The 13,493-nt window shown below is 47.9% G+C and overlaps 2 protein-coding genes across 2 annotated transcripts; both read left to right on the forward strand.

The window, feature by feature from the left end:
- The first annotated feature begins 5,795 nt into the window (after positions 1-5,795).
- Positions 5,796-8,708, forward strand: LOC136502083 (probable L-type lectin-domain containing receptor kinase S.5). The gene is made up of 2 exons (XM_066497569.1): positions 5,796-7,137; positions 7,630-8,708. Exons 1-2 carry the CDS (start codon positions 5,796-5,798, stop codon positions 8,475-8,477), a joined length of 2,190 nt encoding a protein of 729 aa, XP_066353666.1. The 3' UTR covers positions 8,478-8,708.
- Positions 8,709-11,098: 2,390 nt separating this feature from the next.
- LOC136501248 (BTB/POZ and MATH domain-containing protein 3-like) lies at positions 11,099-13,225 on the forward strand. The gene is made up of 2 exons (XM_066496750.1): positions 11,099-11,387; positions 11,588-13,225. Coding segments are annotated over exons 1-2 (1,038 nt in total). The 5' UTR covers positions 11,099-11,386; the 3' UTR covers positions 12,625-13,225.
- The last annotated feature ends 268 nt before the right edge of the window (positions 13,226-13,493 follow it).

Raw genomic sequence — 13,493 nt, forward strand, 5'->3', positions numbered from 1 at the left:
TTTCATTATCAAGTTTTCACTGCAATGATGTTGATTATCTTCTAATTAAATTCAAACCAACAGGAGAATTTAATTTTGAAGAGTAGTTATATGGATTTTAAGTTAATTTTATGAGTTTTATGCATTAATTCTATTTTCTGCCCAACGGTGATGTAGAATTGATGCAGAAGCATATTGTATGTTTTATTTTTAACCAACGAGATCACTCGGCTGTATGCCAATAGACTGCAATGTTGAGGTATGTGAATGAAAAGGCTTGAGTCAAGCCAAGATAGTTTTTTGTTAGTTTACTAATTTTCTGATTAAATTGGAACGAACGGGAAGATTTAATTAGAAAATGAAGTATAAGTGAATGTTTTAGTCGTCATGACTAAGTTTTCGTATAGATGTACCCCGCATGGGGAGAAGTTTTAGCATAGTACTTATGCTGGTCAATCCTGCATGGCGGGAGAAGTTTTGTGATAATTCATATGTTTTGTATCCCGCATAGCGAGAGAAGTTTGGGTAGCTCTTATGCTGTCCTAGTATTGACCTTGGCACATTAAAAATGCATCGTCATGGTCAATACTAACCAAAAGATAAGAAAAGATGCAAGTGTGACATGCAAAAGTACTGCTAATGAAAGACCTCGTTGAGTTCTTGAAGTGAAATAAGCAAAGTGTACTCCTAAACTGATTAAGAAATAACTTTGTTTACATGACATAATCATGTGAATGAAGTAAGTTATAAGTGTCTCCTCGTTCACAGGTTTTCTGAATAGTTCTCGACATTATGGCAGTAAAGTTCATGCCATATTTCGAGGAGGAGAATATTAAGATCAATTAAGAAAGATACTCTTCATTAAGAGTGAGATAAAGATTAATTAAGATGAATGCGACCGTTGGAGGAGTACAACGGTCATAACAATGATACCCCTAAGCAGAGAAATAGCTAAATTCCTGGATCTTTTAAATTTCCGACAAGAAGATAGTGTAGTCAGCCTCAAAGATGTTAAGGTGATGCTTAAAGCGCCATATGAGGTTTTAACAGATTAAACCCAAAATAAGATATTTGAAGATACACCATTTTTTAAAAAGATAGTAAGATCTGGGGGAGCATGATATGTAGAGGTATGTAGAGACCTAAGACTTGAAGAGAAGAGAGAGTGCGTGCCCACTCTAGAGACTCAGGAGCAACAAATTTCTCAATACCTGTTGATGTTGTATGACTAATACAACACCTGTTGTTAGCTCTTCGAAGAAGATGAATAATGTAAACAAGGATCTTGTAATATAGGAGCCTATAGAATCAATTACCTCTTAGCAATGAAGAACAAAAACAGCCCCATATGAAAGTGCCAGTAGCTGAGGCACCAGAAAGTCTCAAAGAATTAGTAAGCCAGTTTTTTTCTGATGACTATGAAGTCTATGTTAGTGAAGAAATTCAAATGGAGGGTGATCCCACCTCATTTGAAAAAGCCATGAGAAACGTTTACTCGTTTAAATGGCAAGAAGCTATAGAAATTAAAATGAATTCGATGAATACCAACGAAGTTTGGGACTTAAAAGGAATTTCTAATGGACCCAAAACAGTAAGCTGTAAAAGGGTCTACAACACAAAACGTGACTCCAAAGATAATATAGAAAGATATAAAGCATGACTTTTAGCAAAATGCTTTATGCAAAGAGAATGAATAGATTACGATGAGAGTTTTTCTCTCCAGTCTCATGCAAGGATTCTTTTAGAATCATAATGGTGTTATTGGTACATTATGATTTAGAGTTTACATCAGATGGATGTAAAGACGGCATTCCTCAACGGGAATTTGTATGAAAACGTTTATATGATATAACCCAAAATATTTTGTCATAGAAGAAAAGAACATATGGGATGCCGCCTATAGAAATCTATTTTTTGGTTAAAAGTAAGTCTCTAGACAGTAGTATTTGAAGTTGATGAAACGATAAGAAAGTTTGGGTTTTTAAAGAAAATGAGAAGGACAATAGCGTTTATGTGAAGTTCAAGAATGGAAAATTCATTTTCCATATCTTGTGAATAGATGACATTCTACTCACTAGTAGTGATGTTAATCTGTCATTGGAGAAGAAGAAATTTTGTCCTCAAATTTTAATGTGAATGATCTTGGTGAAGCGTCATTGGTTTTAGGAATCAAAATTCACCGAGATAGAAGAAAATGGGGTATTAGGACTATCGCAAAGGCATACTCAGAAAATATTTTAAAGAAATAAAGTATGCATGCGAGTAAACCTACGCCTGCTCCTATAGTCAAGGGTAATAGATTTGGGAATTTTAAGTGTTCTAGAAACCGATATGAGATCGATCGAATGAACATGGTTTCATATGCTTCAGCTGTTGGAAGCTTGATGAGTGTACAAGTACAAGTAAGAACTTACCCTGACGTAGTTTACGTATCCGAGATATTTTGGTAGAAGTTCAGTCCAGATATAGATCACTGGAATGGAATTGAGAATGTCTTGTAATTTTGCAAAGTATCATAGGCCTCATGCTGAGTAAGAAAGAACAATTACTCTCAAATAGTTGAGTGTACAAATGTTAAGTCTTAGCGAGATGTGTAGTAAAATCCACAGTAGCTGCTAACACTCGTAGTTGGAGTATTATTGTGGAAAAGCTTAAAAGAAACAGTTATAGTATCATCAGTGATGTACACCATAGTATAACTTGCATGAGGCTTAAGGAACAGGCAAAATGAGGTTAAAGGAATTAGTACCCAGATTTAACAATGGTAGACAACAACAATAACAATTTAAAGTAAGTTAACTCCTAAGACAACATATCAAGTGTGCTGCCAAATATTTTGACACTAAGTTATATGTTGTAAAGGAGAAAATCCAGAATCATTTTGAAAGCATTGAGCACATAAGTACCGAGTAAGTACTTGCGGATCCGCTTACCAAAGGCTTATCACCCAGTGCGTTAAGAGAAAACATAGTCGACATGGGTTTACGGGAAAGCCTACGATTTCTGGATACTAAGGGCATAGTTGAGTATATGTTTTAAAACAGAGAGGTGCATTATAGTTGTTAAATCTAATGGCAACTGACCGTGACGATGAGGCACGCTCTATGCACTGATCTGTGATGGAATGAGAAAAAAAGGAAGTTAAAAGGGAAAGAATGTTACGTTGATCTCCACCAATTTGGGCCAACGGCCAATTGGGCCCTTGATCCGCGCCCTGATCGGGGGCTGAAAGGTCCTAATATGGCTAGAGGGGGGGTGAATAGCCTATTTAAAAATCTACAAATCAACTAGAGCAATTTGATTAGTATGACAAATAGCGTAATGCAAACTTGCTCTAGCTCTACAAGGGTTGCAAGCCACCTATCCAACAATTCTAGTTGCAATGATTACTTAGGCACACAAACTTGCTATGTAATTACTCACTAAGAGCTCTCAACCTTGCTACTCTAAAGAGCTCAACTAGATGAATATAAATAATAAAGCAAGCTCTCAAATCTAATTACACTAAAGAGCTTGTGTCAACTAGTTTGCAAGAATGTAAATAAGTGAGTAAGGTGATTATACCAACGTGTAGGGGATGAATCAATCACAAGATGAATATATATAGCCAATCACCGAGAGAATGCCAAAGACAAGAGACAATCGATTTTCTCCCGAGGTTCACGTGTTTGCCAACACGCTACGTCCCCGTTGTGTCGACCAACACTTGGTGGTTCGGCGGCTAAGAGGTGTTTCACAAACCTCGTCCACACGATTGGACACCGCAAGAACCGACCCACAATTGAGGTAACTCAATGACACGAGCAATTTACTAGAGTTACCTTTCGGCACTCCGCCGGGGAAGGTACAACTCCCCTCACAATCACCGAAGGCGGCCACGAACAATCACCAACTCGTGCCGATCCTTCACCGCTGCTCCAACCGTCTAGGTGGTGGCAACCACCAAGAGAAACAAGCGAAATCCGCAGCGCAACACGAATACCAAGTGCCTCTAGATGCAATCACTCAAGCAATGCACTTGGATTCTCTCCCAATCTCACAATGATGATGGATCAATGATGGAGATGAGTGGGAGGGCTTTTGCTAAGCTCACAAGGTTGCTATGTCAATGAAAATGTGAAAGAGTTGTCCCTTGAGCCGGCCATGGGGCTATAAATAGAGCCCCATCAAATAGAGCCGTTGTACCCCTTCACTGGGCAAAACACGCTCTGATCGGACGCTCCGGTCATACCGACCGGACGCTGGCCCTCAGCGTCCGGTCGCCCGATGGACGCCACGCGTCACCAGCTTCAAACGCTGTTCGTCAGATTTGAACGGCTACGAAGCTGACCGGACGCTCCGGTCAAAACTGACCGGACGCTGAAGCCCTAGCGTCCGGTCGTTTCCAGTAAGCTCCCCGAGGCATGTTTTTTCGACCGGACGCGTCCGGTCCACCTTGACCGGACGCAGCCAGCATCCGGTGTTCAACCCTTAGCCACTGTGCAGACCCGTCAGTTTGACCGAACGCAGAAACCAGCGTCCGGTGCATCTCAGGTCCAGCGTCCGGTGCAACACCGAAACTGGCGACCTCTCTGCCAGCTCGACCGGACGCAGTCTTTCAGCATCCGGTCGCTGAGTGACCCAGCGTCCGGTCAGTAGACCGACGCCAGCATCATTTCGACCAACTCCATTTCAACTCTAACTTCTTCACCCTTGCTCAAATGTGTCAACCACCAAGAATTTTGCATCCGGCGCAATAGAAAATAGACATTTCATTTTTCCAAAAGCGCCGAATCCCACCGAGCTTGCGAGGCGGGAGGGAGAGAGGGACCCAAACCCATCTCAACCCTGCAAACACCTTGTGCACATGTGTTAGCATATTTTCACAAATATTTTTAAGGGTGTTAGCACTCCATTAGATCCTAAATACATATGCAATGCGTTAGAGCATCTAGTGGCACTTTGATAACCGCATTTCGATACGAGTTACACTCCTCTTAATAGTACGGCTATCTATCCTAAATGTGATCACACTCACTAAGTGTCTTGATCACTAAAACAAAATGGCTCCTACATTTTATACCTTTGCCTTGAGCCTTTTGTTTTTCTCTTTCTTCTTTTCCAAGTTCAAGCATTTGATCATCACCATGCTATCACCATTGTCATGATCTTCGTCATTGCTTCATCACTTGGAGTAGTGCTACCTATCTCATAATCATCTTGATAAATTAGGTTAGCACTTAGGGTTTCATCAATTAACCAAAACCAAACTAGAGCTTTCAGGGGCGCCCAGCCGTTCTTCTGACTGATGGGCTCCCGTCACGCAGCGTAGTAAATAGGAGGTGGGGACTGGGGCTCGAGTCACGAGGTTCACCGTAGCCGCCAGCGCCCCACCGACGTCTTAGCTCTAGTCCGATCTAGAAAGGCGCGATGTAAGCGACGGGAAGCGCCATCGCCTTCGCCGCCGCCACTTGACAGCGCCTCCACGTTGCTGCTACCACGTTGGCGGCGCCATGACCACGACTTCACTGGACGAGGTACATAACCCGGACTCTATCTAAGTTAAGTAATTTATCCACCGATCACGCTTAGAACTTAGAAGTACTTTCAGATCTATCGCACGCAGGAGCAGACACAGACACACACTGGTGTGGACGCAGCTTTGCTACTGAAAAAAAGCTTCAAAATTTTATAGGGTCATCTTTACCGGTAGGCGAGCGAAGCGAATCTAGTCTGTCAGCCTCAGGAAACCGGGTGGAAATAAGGAGGGCAGCCGGGCCGCAGTGGCACCGCACACGGCGGCAACAGTGCTCGTCTCGCCCTCTCGCTCGCGGTTGATGGCCGCCGCCCGTTTCCTCGTACACCTGCTCCTCTTAGCCGCCGCCAGCGCCGTCGCCGCCGCCTCTACCTCACTCTCCACCAATGCCACCGCGGCCCCTGGCGTCAGCTGCGGCGGCAACGTCACCGGGTTCAGCTTCTCCCGGTTCGTCAGCGCGAACCGCGTCGTCAACGTGACGGTGCTCGGCGACGCCAACATCAACCAGGGCGCGCTCCAGATCACGCCGGACTCGCTCAACGACGCCGCCACCTACCTCACCCACAAGTCTGGCCGCGTGCTCTATGCCACCCCGTTCAAGCTCTGGCACCGCGACAAGGCCACCAACGCCACCGGCGGGGGCAAGCGGGTCGCGTCCTTCAGCACCGTCTTCACCGTCAACGTGTTCCGGCCCAACGGCACGGAGCCCGCGGAAGGGTTCGCGTTCGTGATCGCGCCGTCCGCGGACGTGCCGCCCACGGGGAGCTCCGGCGGGTACCTCGGCCTGACCAACGCGGCCACCGACGGCAACGCCACGAACCGGATCGTCGCTGTGGAGCTCGACACCGAGAAGCAGGCGTACGACCCGGACGACAACCACGTCGGGCTCGACGTCAACAGCGTCGTCTCCGTCGCCACCGTCTCGCTGACGCCGCTCGGCATCGAGATCTCGCCCGTCGTCCCCGTCAAATACGACGTCTGGGTCGACTACGACGGCGCCGCGCGCCGCATTGCGGTGCGCATGGCCGTGTCGGGGAAGGCGAAGCCCCGGCGCGCGGTCCTCGACGCGCCGCTGGACCTCGGGGAGACCGTGGCCGAGTGGTCCTACTTCGGGTTCGCGGCGTCGACGGGGCACAAGTACCAGCTCAACTGCGTGCTCGCGTGGAACATGACGCTGGAGAAGCTCCCGTGCGACGACGGCGATGGCGGTGGCAAGAGACGGACGCTCGGGCTCGCCATCGGAGTGCCCGTGGGTGTCGTCGCGGTGGTCAGCGCCGCCGTCCTGGCGTACGTGTGCGTGGTGGAGCGTCGGAAGGTGCACGGCGACGACGGCAACAGCAGCAGCGCCATCACCGGCACCATGATCCGGAGCCTCGCCGGCGGGCCGCGGGAGTTCGAGTACCGCGAGATCCGCAAGGCCACCAACAACTTCGACGAGAAGATGAAGCTGGGGCAGGGCGGGTATGGGGTCGTGTACCGGGGCGTGGTGGTCGGCGACCACACCAGCCCCGGCGGCGCCGGGAGCGCCGTCGAGGTGGCCGTCAAGAAGTTCTCCCGCGCCAGCACGCAGGGCCAGAACGACTTCCTCGCCGAGCTCAGCATCATCAACCGCCTCCGCCACAAGCACCTCGTCCGTCTCGTCGGTAAGCTAGCTAGCCCCACATTCTTGCTGTCCTCCGTCCGCCCGCCGGCGCGCCGCCCATTTCTCCATTCTTTATTCACCTGTGCTTCGGTTCTCATCATCTCATCTCGCACATGGAATTCCCATTAACAATGCCCGTTTGAACGCACTGCACTCGTCTTTCCAGGCGATCCATGTGCGCACAACATTTTTTTTTGTTCTGTTGACTCTCCACTTTGCGTCCAAACTAATTAACATACTAAAGCCCCTTTGACACGGCTCATCCAAAACGGCTTCACCGGTGAAGCCAAAGCCGGTGAAACCAGAAAAACTGGCTTTTTTCGGCTTCTAGTTCATTTTAACCCCGGCTTACAAAACGGCTTCACGCTACAGTCCCTCGATTTGCGCAAAATAGATAAAGCCGAAGCCGGCATAAGCCGTGCCAAAGAGGCCCTAAGTGGGCTACCACAATCACTGATTAACGACATGTTTATGGCTATCTTTGGACGGGCAGGGTGGAGCCACGACAATGGCGAGTTGCTGCTGGTGTACGAGTTCATGCCGAACGGGAGCCTGGACCAGCACTTGTTCAGCCCTGCTCCAGGCCGGCAGCTGCTGGGGTGGGAGCTCCGGTACAACATCGTCAAGGGCGTGGCGTCGGCGCTGCACTACCTGCACGACGAGTACGACCAGCGCGTGGTGCACCGGGACCTCAAGGCCTCCAACATCATGCTGGACGCCGCCTTCAGCGCGCGCCTGGGCGACTTCGGCCTGGCGCGCGCCATCGAGACCGACAAGACGTCGTACATGGAGGAGGCCGGCGGCGGCGTGCACGGCACCGTCGGGTACATCGCGCCCGAGTGTTTCCACACCGAGAAGGCGACGCGCGAGTCCGACGTCTACGCGTTCGGCGCCGTCGTGATGGAGGTGGTGTGCGGCCGCCGCCCGCGCTGCGACATCGAGGGCTTCCACTTCCTCGTCGACTGGGTGTGGCGCCTCCACCGCGACGGCCGCGCGCTGGAGGCCGTCGACGCGCGGCTCGACGTCCCGTTCGACGCCGACCAGGCGGAGCGGCTGATCCTGCTGGGGCTCGCGTGCAGCCACCCGAACCCCGCCGAGCGGCCCAAGACGCCGGCCATCCTGCAGATCCTGCTCGGGTCCATACCGCCGCCGGTGGTGCCGCCGTTCAAGCCGTCCTTCGTGTGGCCGGCGACCGATGGGGGGCTGGACACCATGTCGACCACGGCGGGCACCACGACCAGCCAGCTCAGCTTGACGTCGGCGTCCACGTGGAGCGGCAACTTCATGAAAGGCAGCCTGAAGCACGCGTTCGAGCAAGAAGGCACCGATTCCTTGGCGTAATGACTGAGCTATCATTCTTAATGTTTGTTCTCGTAAAACACCGCAACATGTTCGACACGATGGAATCTCCGTCATGGTCACTGTAGAGGTTAATTGTTCAAAGCAGAGTGACCTCCACGATCACAAGACGATCAAAGACCGTAGACCGGAGAAGATGATGATCTAGTGATACGGTTGTTCGTATGAACATAAATGTCATCTTTGTGTTTTGTTTGATTTCTTTACTTTCTTTTGCTTTGTTCAGATTTTATACCATTGTAATTATGTTTTTTTTTAGATTTTTTGATGTCGTCACTCGGTGATGAAGGTCCAGAATTGGCCGTCCACTTCTCTCTCTCTTGTTTACGCAATTAATAGAAAGTACATATCTAGCTTGTCGACTACGATGGGAACATATATAGTGCCGATCTTTCGTCGGGATAACTTTAGATTTGGTGAAAGATGTTGAGCAAGGTCGAGGGTACAGTGATACAGGGATTAGTAGTCATCCGTGTGTGTTTGCACATGGAAGCCTATCTTTTCTAAACGTCGATCATCCACGTATGTTTATGCGTGGAAGCCTCTTTTCTCTAAATGTGCACTAATACAAAGTTTTTTTTTGAAAGAAAGCACAAATACAAAGTTTTTTTTTGAACCTAGCACAAATACAAAGTTAATATAATATAAGTTGTTGGAGGAATAATTTTGAATCTGTCTATCCAACAACCGGTTGTTTTAGCCCCTCCCAACAACCACATTTTTCCCATGCACTTACGTGGTCTTATAACTATATTTACAGCGTCTTATTACTATATTTACAATGATTTCTTCAGTGTAATTTACTGGACAGAGTGATATAATTTGGAGATAACACAACTTTTATTTCCATAAACTGCAGATCTCGTACCAAATTTTTCATAAAAATTTACAAATTATTTCTATGATCAGAGAATATATGTTAAATTATTCATAAATTGTTCACGAGCAAATAACAAATTGTTCTCGAATTGCAGTGGGATCCATCGGTTGCGTTGCATACGCTCGTGGGGGTCGTGTCTGGTTTGTCAGAGAGAGAGAGAAAGAAAGTGTGCATCCGTCTGGTTTTGGCGGTGGGGGCCGCCTGCATGCAGTGGCGGATCCAAAGGGGGGGCTAGGGGGGCTCCAGCCCCCCCTAATATTTTGATTTCAAGCCTAATCACTGTAGCAAAAGCTTGATTTTACCATTAAATCTTCATGCAAATCAACATCTCCATTGTTTTAGCCCCCCTTATCCCGCATCGTGCATCCGCCACTGCCTGCATGTCTGTGCTGAGGGAGGTGCAGGAGGCGATGCTCCCTACAGGCCGTCGATCAGGGGCTAGGGGATCCAAAGGCCCAGAAACCACACGTTCTCGTGCTTTATCAATTAGCAAATCTGTAAATTTTTTATCCTACAAAAAAAGTGGGTTTAGCGAACTATTGGAGATGTTCCTGTATCTACTTCCGGGTAAAAGTGTACCAAGCTATTTCTTTAGTTTTCTTCAAAATTGATTTAATTTGTTTATATAGTTTTTTGTGCTGTTTTTTTTTGCGACGAAAGAAGAATTATATATTATATAATAGTTGGATACATCATTACGTTACAAGCACTCTGGATTATACAAATATCCAAAAACTGATTTTCATCTAAATTGTACCCACGCTGTGAATAACTTCAGATCTCAAAACCAAACCTATACGACGCTTTGCAGTATGGATGACCGCACGAGCAAACACTCGGCAAAAGTCATGAGAACATATGCCCAACGAACGACGGCCAACATTCATGTCGGCGGAGTGGAGAAACTTCTTTCTTTCTGGTGTCTTCCTTCTTCTTCTTCTTTCTGCCACCGAAGAATAAGAAAGACTAATCTGGAAATTATTCTCTCTAGTCCTTCGTCGTGGCTAGATCTAACCACGACAAAACGGAGAAGAGACCGGAGAAAATTATTCCATGGCGGCGACATCATCTCCACCTTGATGTCGTCCTCCGGAAAGAAAGGTCTCCATGTCGTCAAGCCGGTGAAGTTGATGACACCATAGTTGTCGCCCTCAGCTCCAGCAGAGCCGCCATGGAGAAAACAATTCCACCCTTCCTCTTTACCGTCGTCGGAGAGGAAGAGGTGAAGATAAATCATCAATACCAATAAATTTGACATGTAGAGACCCTAACTCTAAGGACTCGATCTACTAGAAAAATTTATGAAAATAATGGATTCTCACTCCCTCCGCCCTCCAGCGAGATGCCGGAAGATAAAGGAGGGGGACCAGCGGGGGTGCAAGGCGGCGGCGGGGGCGCTGCTTTAGTTTTTTGTGCTGTTGGAGATCCAACTTTAAACTGAATCTAAACGGACCTTCATCAAGATCAGCTAATTTTACCTTTAAATAAAAAAAGTAAACTGAGTGTAATCGACCCAGTCACCGAGCCCAATTCATCAAGGTTTTTATCGGTCCTAGAGCTGCAAAGCCATTCCTGGGCTAAATTAAAAAAAAAAAAAGCAAATAATGGGATTGAGACTGCGCCGTGGAAAAGCTGGGCAGCGCCGTTAGCATATCCAGTGCAGTGCAGGCCCAGGCCCAGGCCGTGTGGGTTTCACCCTTGTGAAGTTGTGATCCCATTCGTACGCTCGCACCCGGACGCTCGACACGCGGCCGCTCTTGCGCCTGCAACCGCAGTCCGCAGAAGCGAGACGAACCCTAGCGGCGGGCGAGGCGACGGACGTCTAGGTCCCGCGGAAGTTCGTTGCGGGAGCCGGGTAGGTGACGACGGTGGTGACGGGGCCGCGTTCACGGTCGGCCGGAGGACCTAAGTCAGGAGTGCGGAAGACGGAGGAGCTGCCGCCGGCGAGTCGCTGCCACCAGCAGGCAGGTGCAGGCACCAGCCATCGCCACGGCCACCTCCGGCAGCAGATAGTGAGTACCCCTCTCGTGCGCTTCAGTTCTTGCAGATTACGGATTTCGTTTTCAGTCTGATTTGGTGGTACACTGATCTGATGTGTGACTGCAACTCTGCAAGTGGAAGGATAAAAAGCTTCTGATTTTGTGATGTTCGATTTCTAGATCTGAGCGCCATTGTATTTGGTTTAGACTGAGTTTAGTTCCCGTTTATGCAGTGAGCAAGCGACGCCGGTTGGCTGGGCTGGAGGGGCAGACCATTGATTCCACTGTGCACGAATTCAGTGTATACTATGGGTGCAGCAAGGGCTTCAACTCCATCCACTCCCAACTCGTCTCCGCTGGTGGCCACATGTGGCGGGTTAGCTTCTTTCTGTGTGGGGAACATGAGTCTGGCCAGGCTGAGTACCTCAATCTCAGTATCCGCTTTAAGCTGGTGAGTGATTCCGGAGGCGTCTATGCCATGTTTGAGACATTCTTACTGCACATGAATGGGCAGCCACGTCATGTGGCTGCAGGAACATCTTCCATTCGTCCGTTCCTAAGTGGCCTTCATCTGTTCCAAACTGACTATCCTGAATGTGGCTGTCAGCACAACATTTTACGGACTGATCTGGAGAGAGAGTACGTGACAGATGGATATTTAACCTTTTTATGTGTCGTCATGGTTGTTTGTGACAGATCTATTCATGTGCCGGCTTCAGACATTGGAAAACATTTTGGCTCACTGTTGGATAGCTCAGACGGGACAGATGTCTCGTTCGTCATTGGAACTGTGACATTCCATGCACACCGAGCGGTGCTTGCTGCCCGTTCGCCGGTTTTCAAAGCCGAGCTCCTTGGTCCTATGGCTGAGTCTACAATGTCCTCCATCACCCTACACGACATTGCCCCTACAACATTCAGAGCCATGCTTCGGTTTGTTTACACAGATGCCTTCCCAGGAGGTGATGAGCTTGGGGACTCTCCTTCTGAGATGGTGCAGCATCTGCTAGCTGCGGCTGACCGGTTCGCATTGGACCGGCTTAAGCTTATGTGTGCACAGAAATTGTGGGAAGGGGTGTCTGTCGATACGGTTGCTGGGATCTTAACTTGTGCTGAAATGTACAGCTGCCTAGAGTTGAAGAACAAGTGCATTGACTTCTTTGCATCTGAGGAGAATTTCAAGAAGGCTGTGTTGACCAGGGGTTATGTGCAGTTGGTTCAGGAGTTCCCTTCAATTATTGATGAGTTACGACAGAGGATTGGGTTATGACAGTGTGTGAGAAGGCTCCATGTACGTAGTTCAAGCGTTCAAGTGTAGCCGAATATGGTGTTCAGATATTTTGGTCTAGTGTTTCTGTAGTTTTTCGTGCATAATGGGGCATTGAAATCTTCTCCTTTCAGTATTGAACTAAGTCGCTGCCATGTGAGGCAAGGTGGAGGATATTGTCAAATATGGTGTTCAGATATTTTGGTCTAGTGGGCATTGAAATCTTCTCCTTTCAGTATTGAACTAAGTTGCTGCCATGTGAGGCAAGGTGGAGGATATTGTCGCATATCAGGTTCAGCTGTCCAAGGCTATGAGGCGAGGTGGCTGTTGTCGCTCGGATCAGGTTCAAAGTTATGGAGCCATGGTTCAGATCCGGTGTGAAGCTATGGAGATTATGTTCACTTAGTAGCCTAGTTTTATTGTTTCAGTATTGTCTTGGGTCCTATCGTGTCCTGTATTTGGTTATGCTTCAAGCTTTTGAGATGTTCAGTTTTACTTTGCTACATTGTCTGGTCTTAACTTTATGTATTCTCATCTCCATGAGTAATGTCTGGCCTTTTCAAGCCTGTTGGAACATGGAAGTAGTTGGCTTTTGCATCACGACTATCCACCATTGCAGACTTCCGTTTGGTAACTGCAAACTGTGGTGACTTAATTTGTGGCGTGTTCAAGTCAATGCTCCATTCTATATGTCTCTTACTGTTTTTATATAACTGTGGGGGATATGACCCTAGTATCTATAAGACAAGACATGGGCCGCACCATCAGAGGTGGTCCAGCCCACAAGATTAAGACGTGCACATCACTGGTCGACGTGCACCGTAAGATATTATATAGTACCAAAAAGGATACTTTCCTTGTAACCCTACCCC

The sequence above is a fragment of the Miscanthus floridulus genome, chromosome 13, assembly GCF_019320115.1.
Source record: "Miscanthus floridulus cultivar M001 chromosome 13, ASM1932011v1, whole genome shotgun sequence".
Lineage (NCBI taxonomy): Eukaryota > Viridiplantae > Streptophyta > Magnoliopsida > Poales > Poaceae > Miscanthus > Miscanthus floridulus.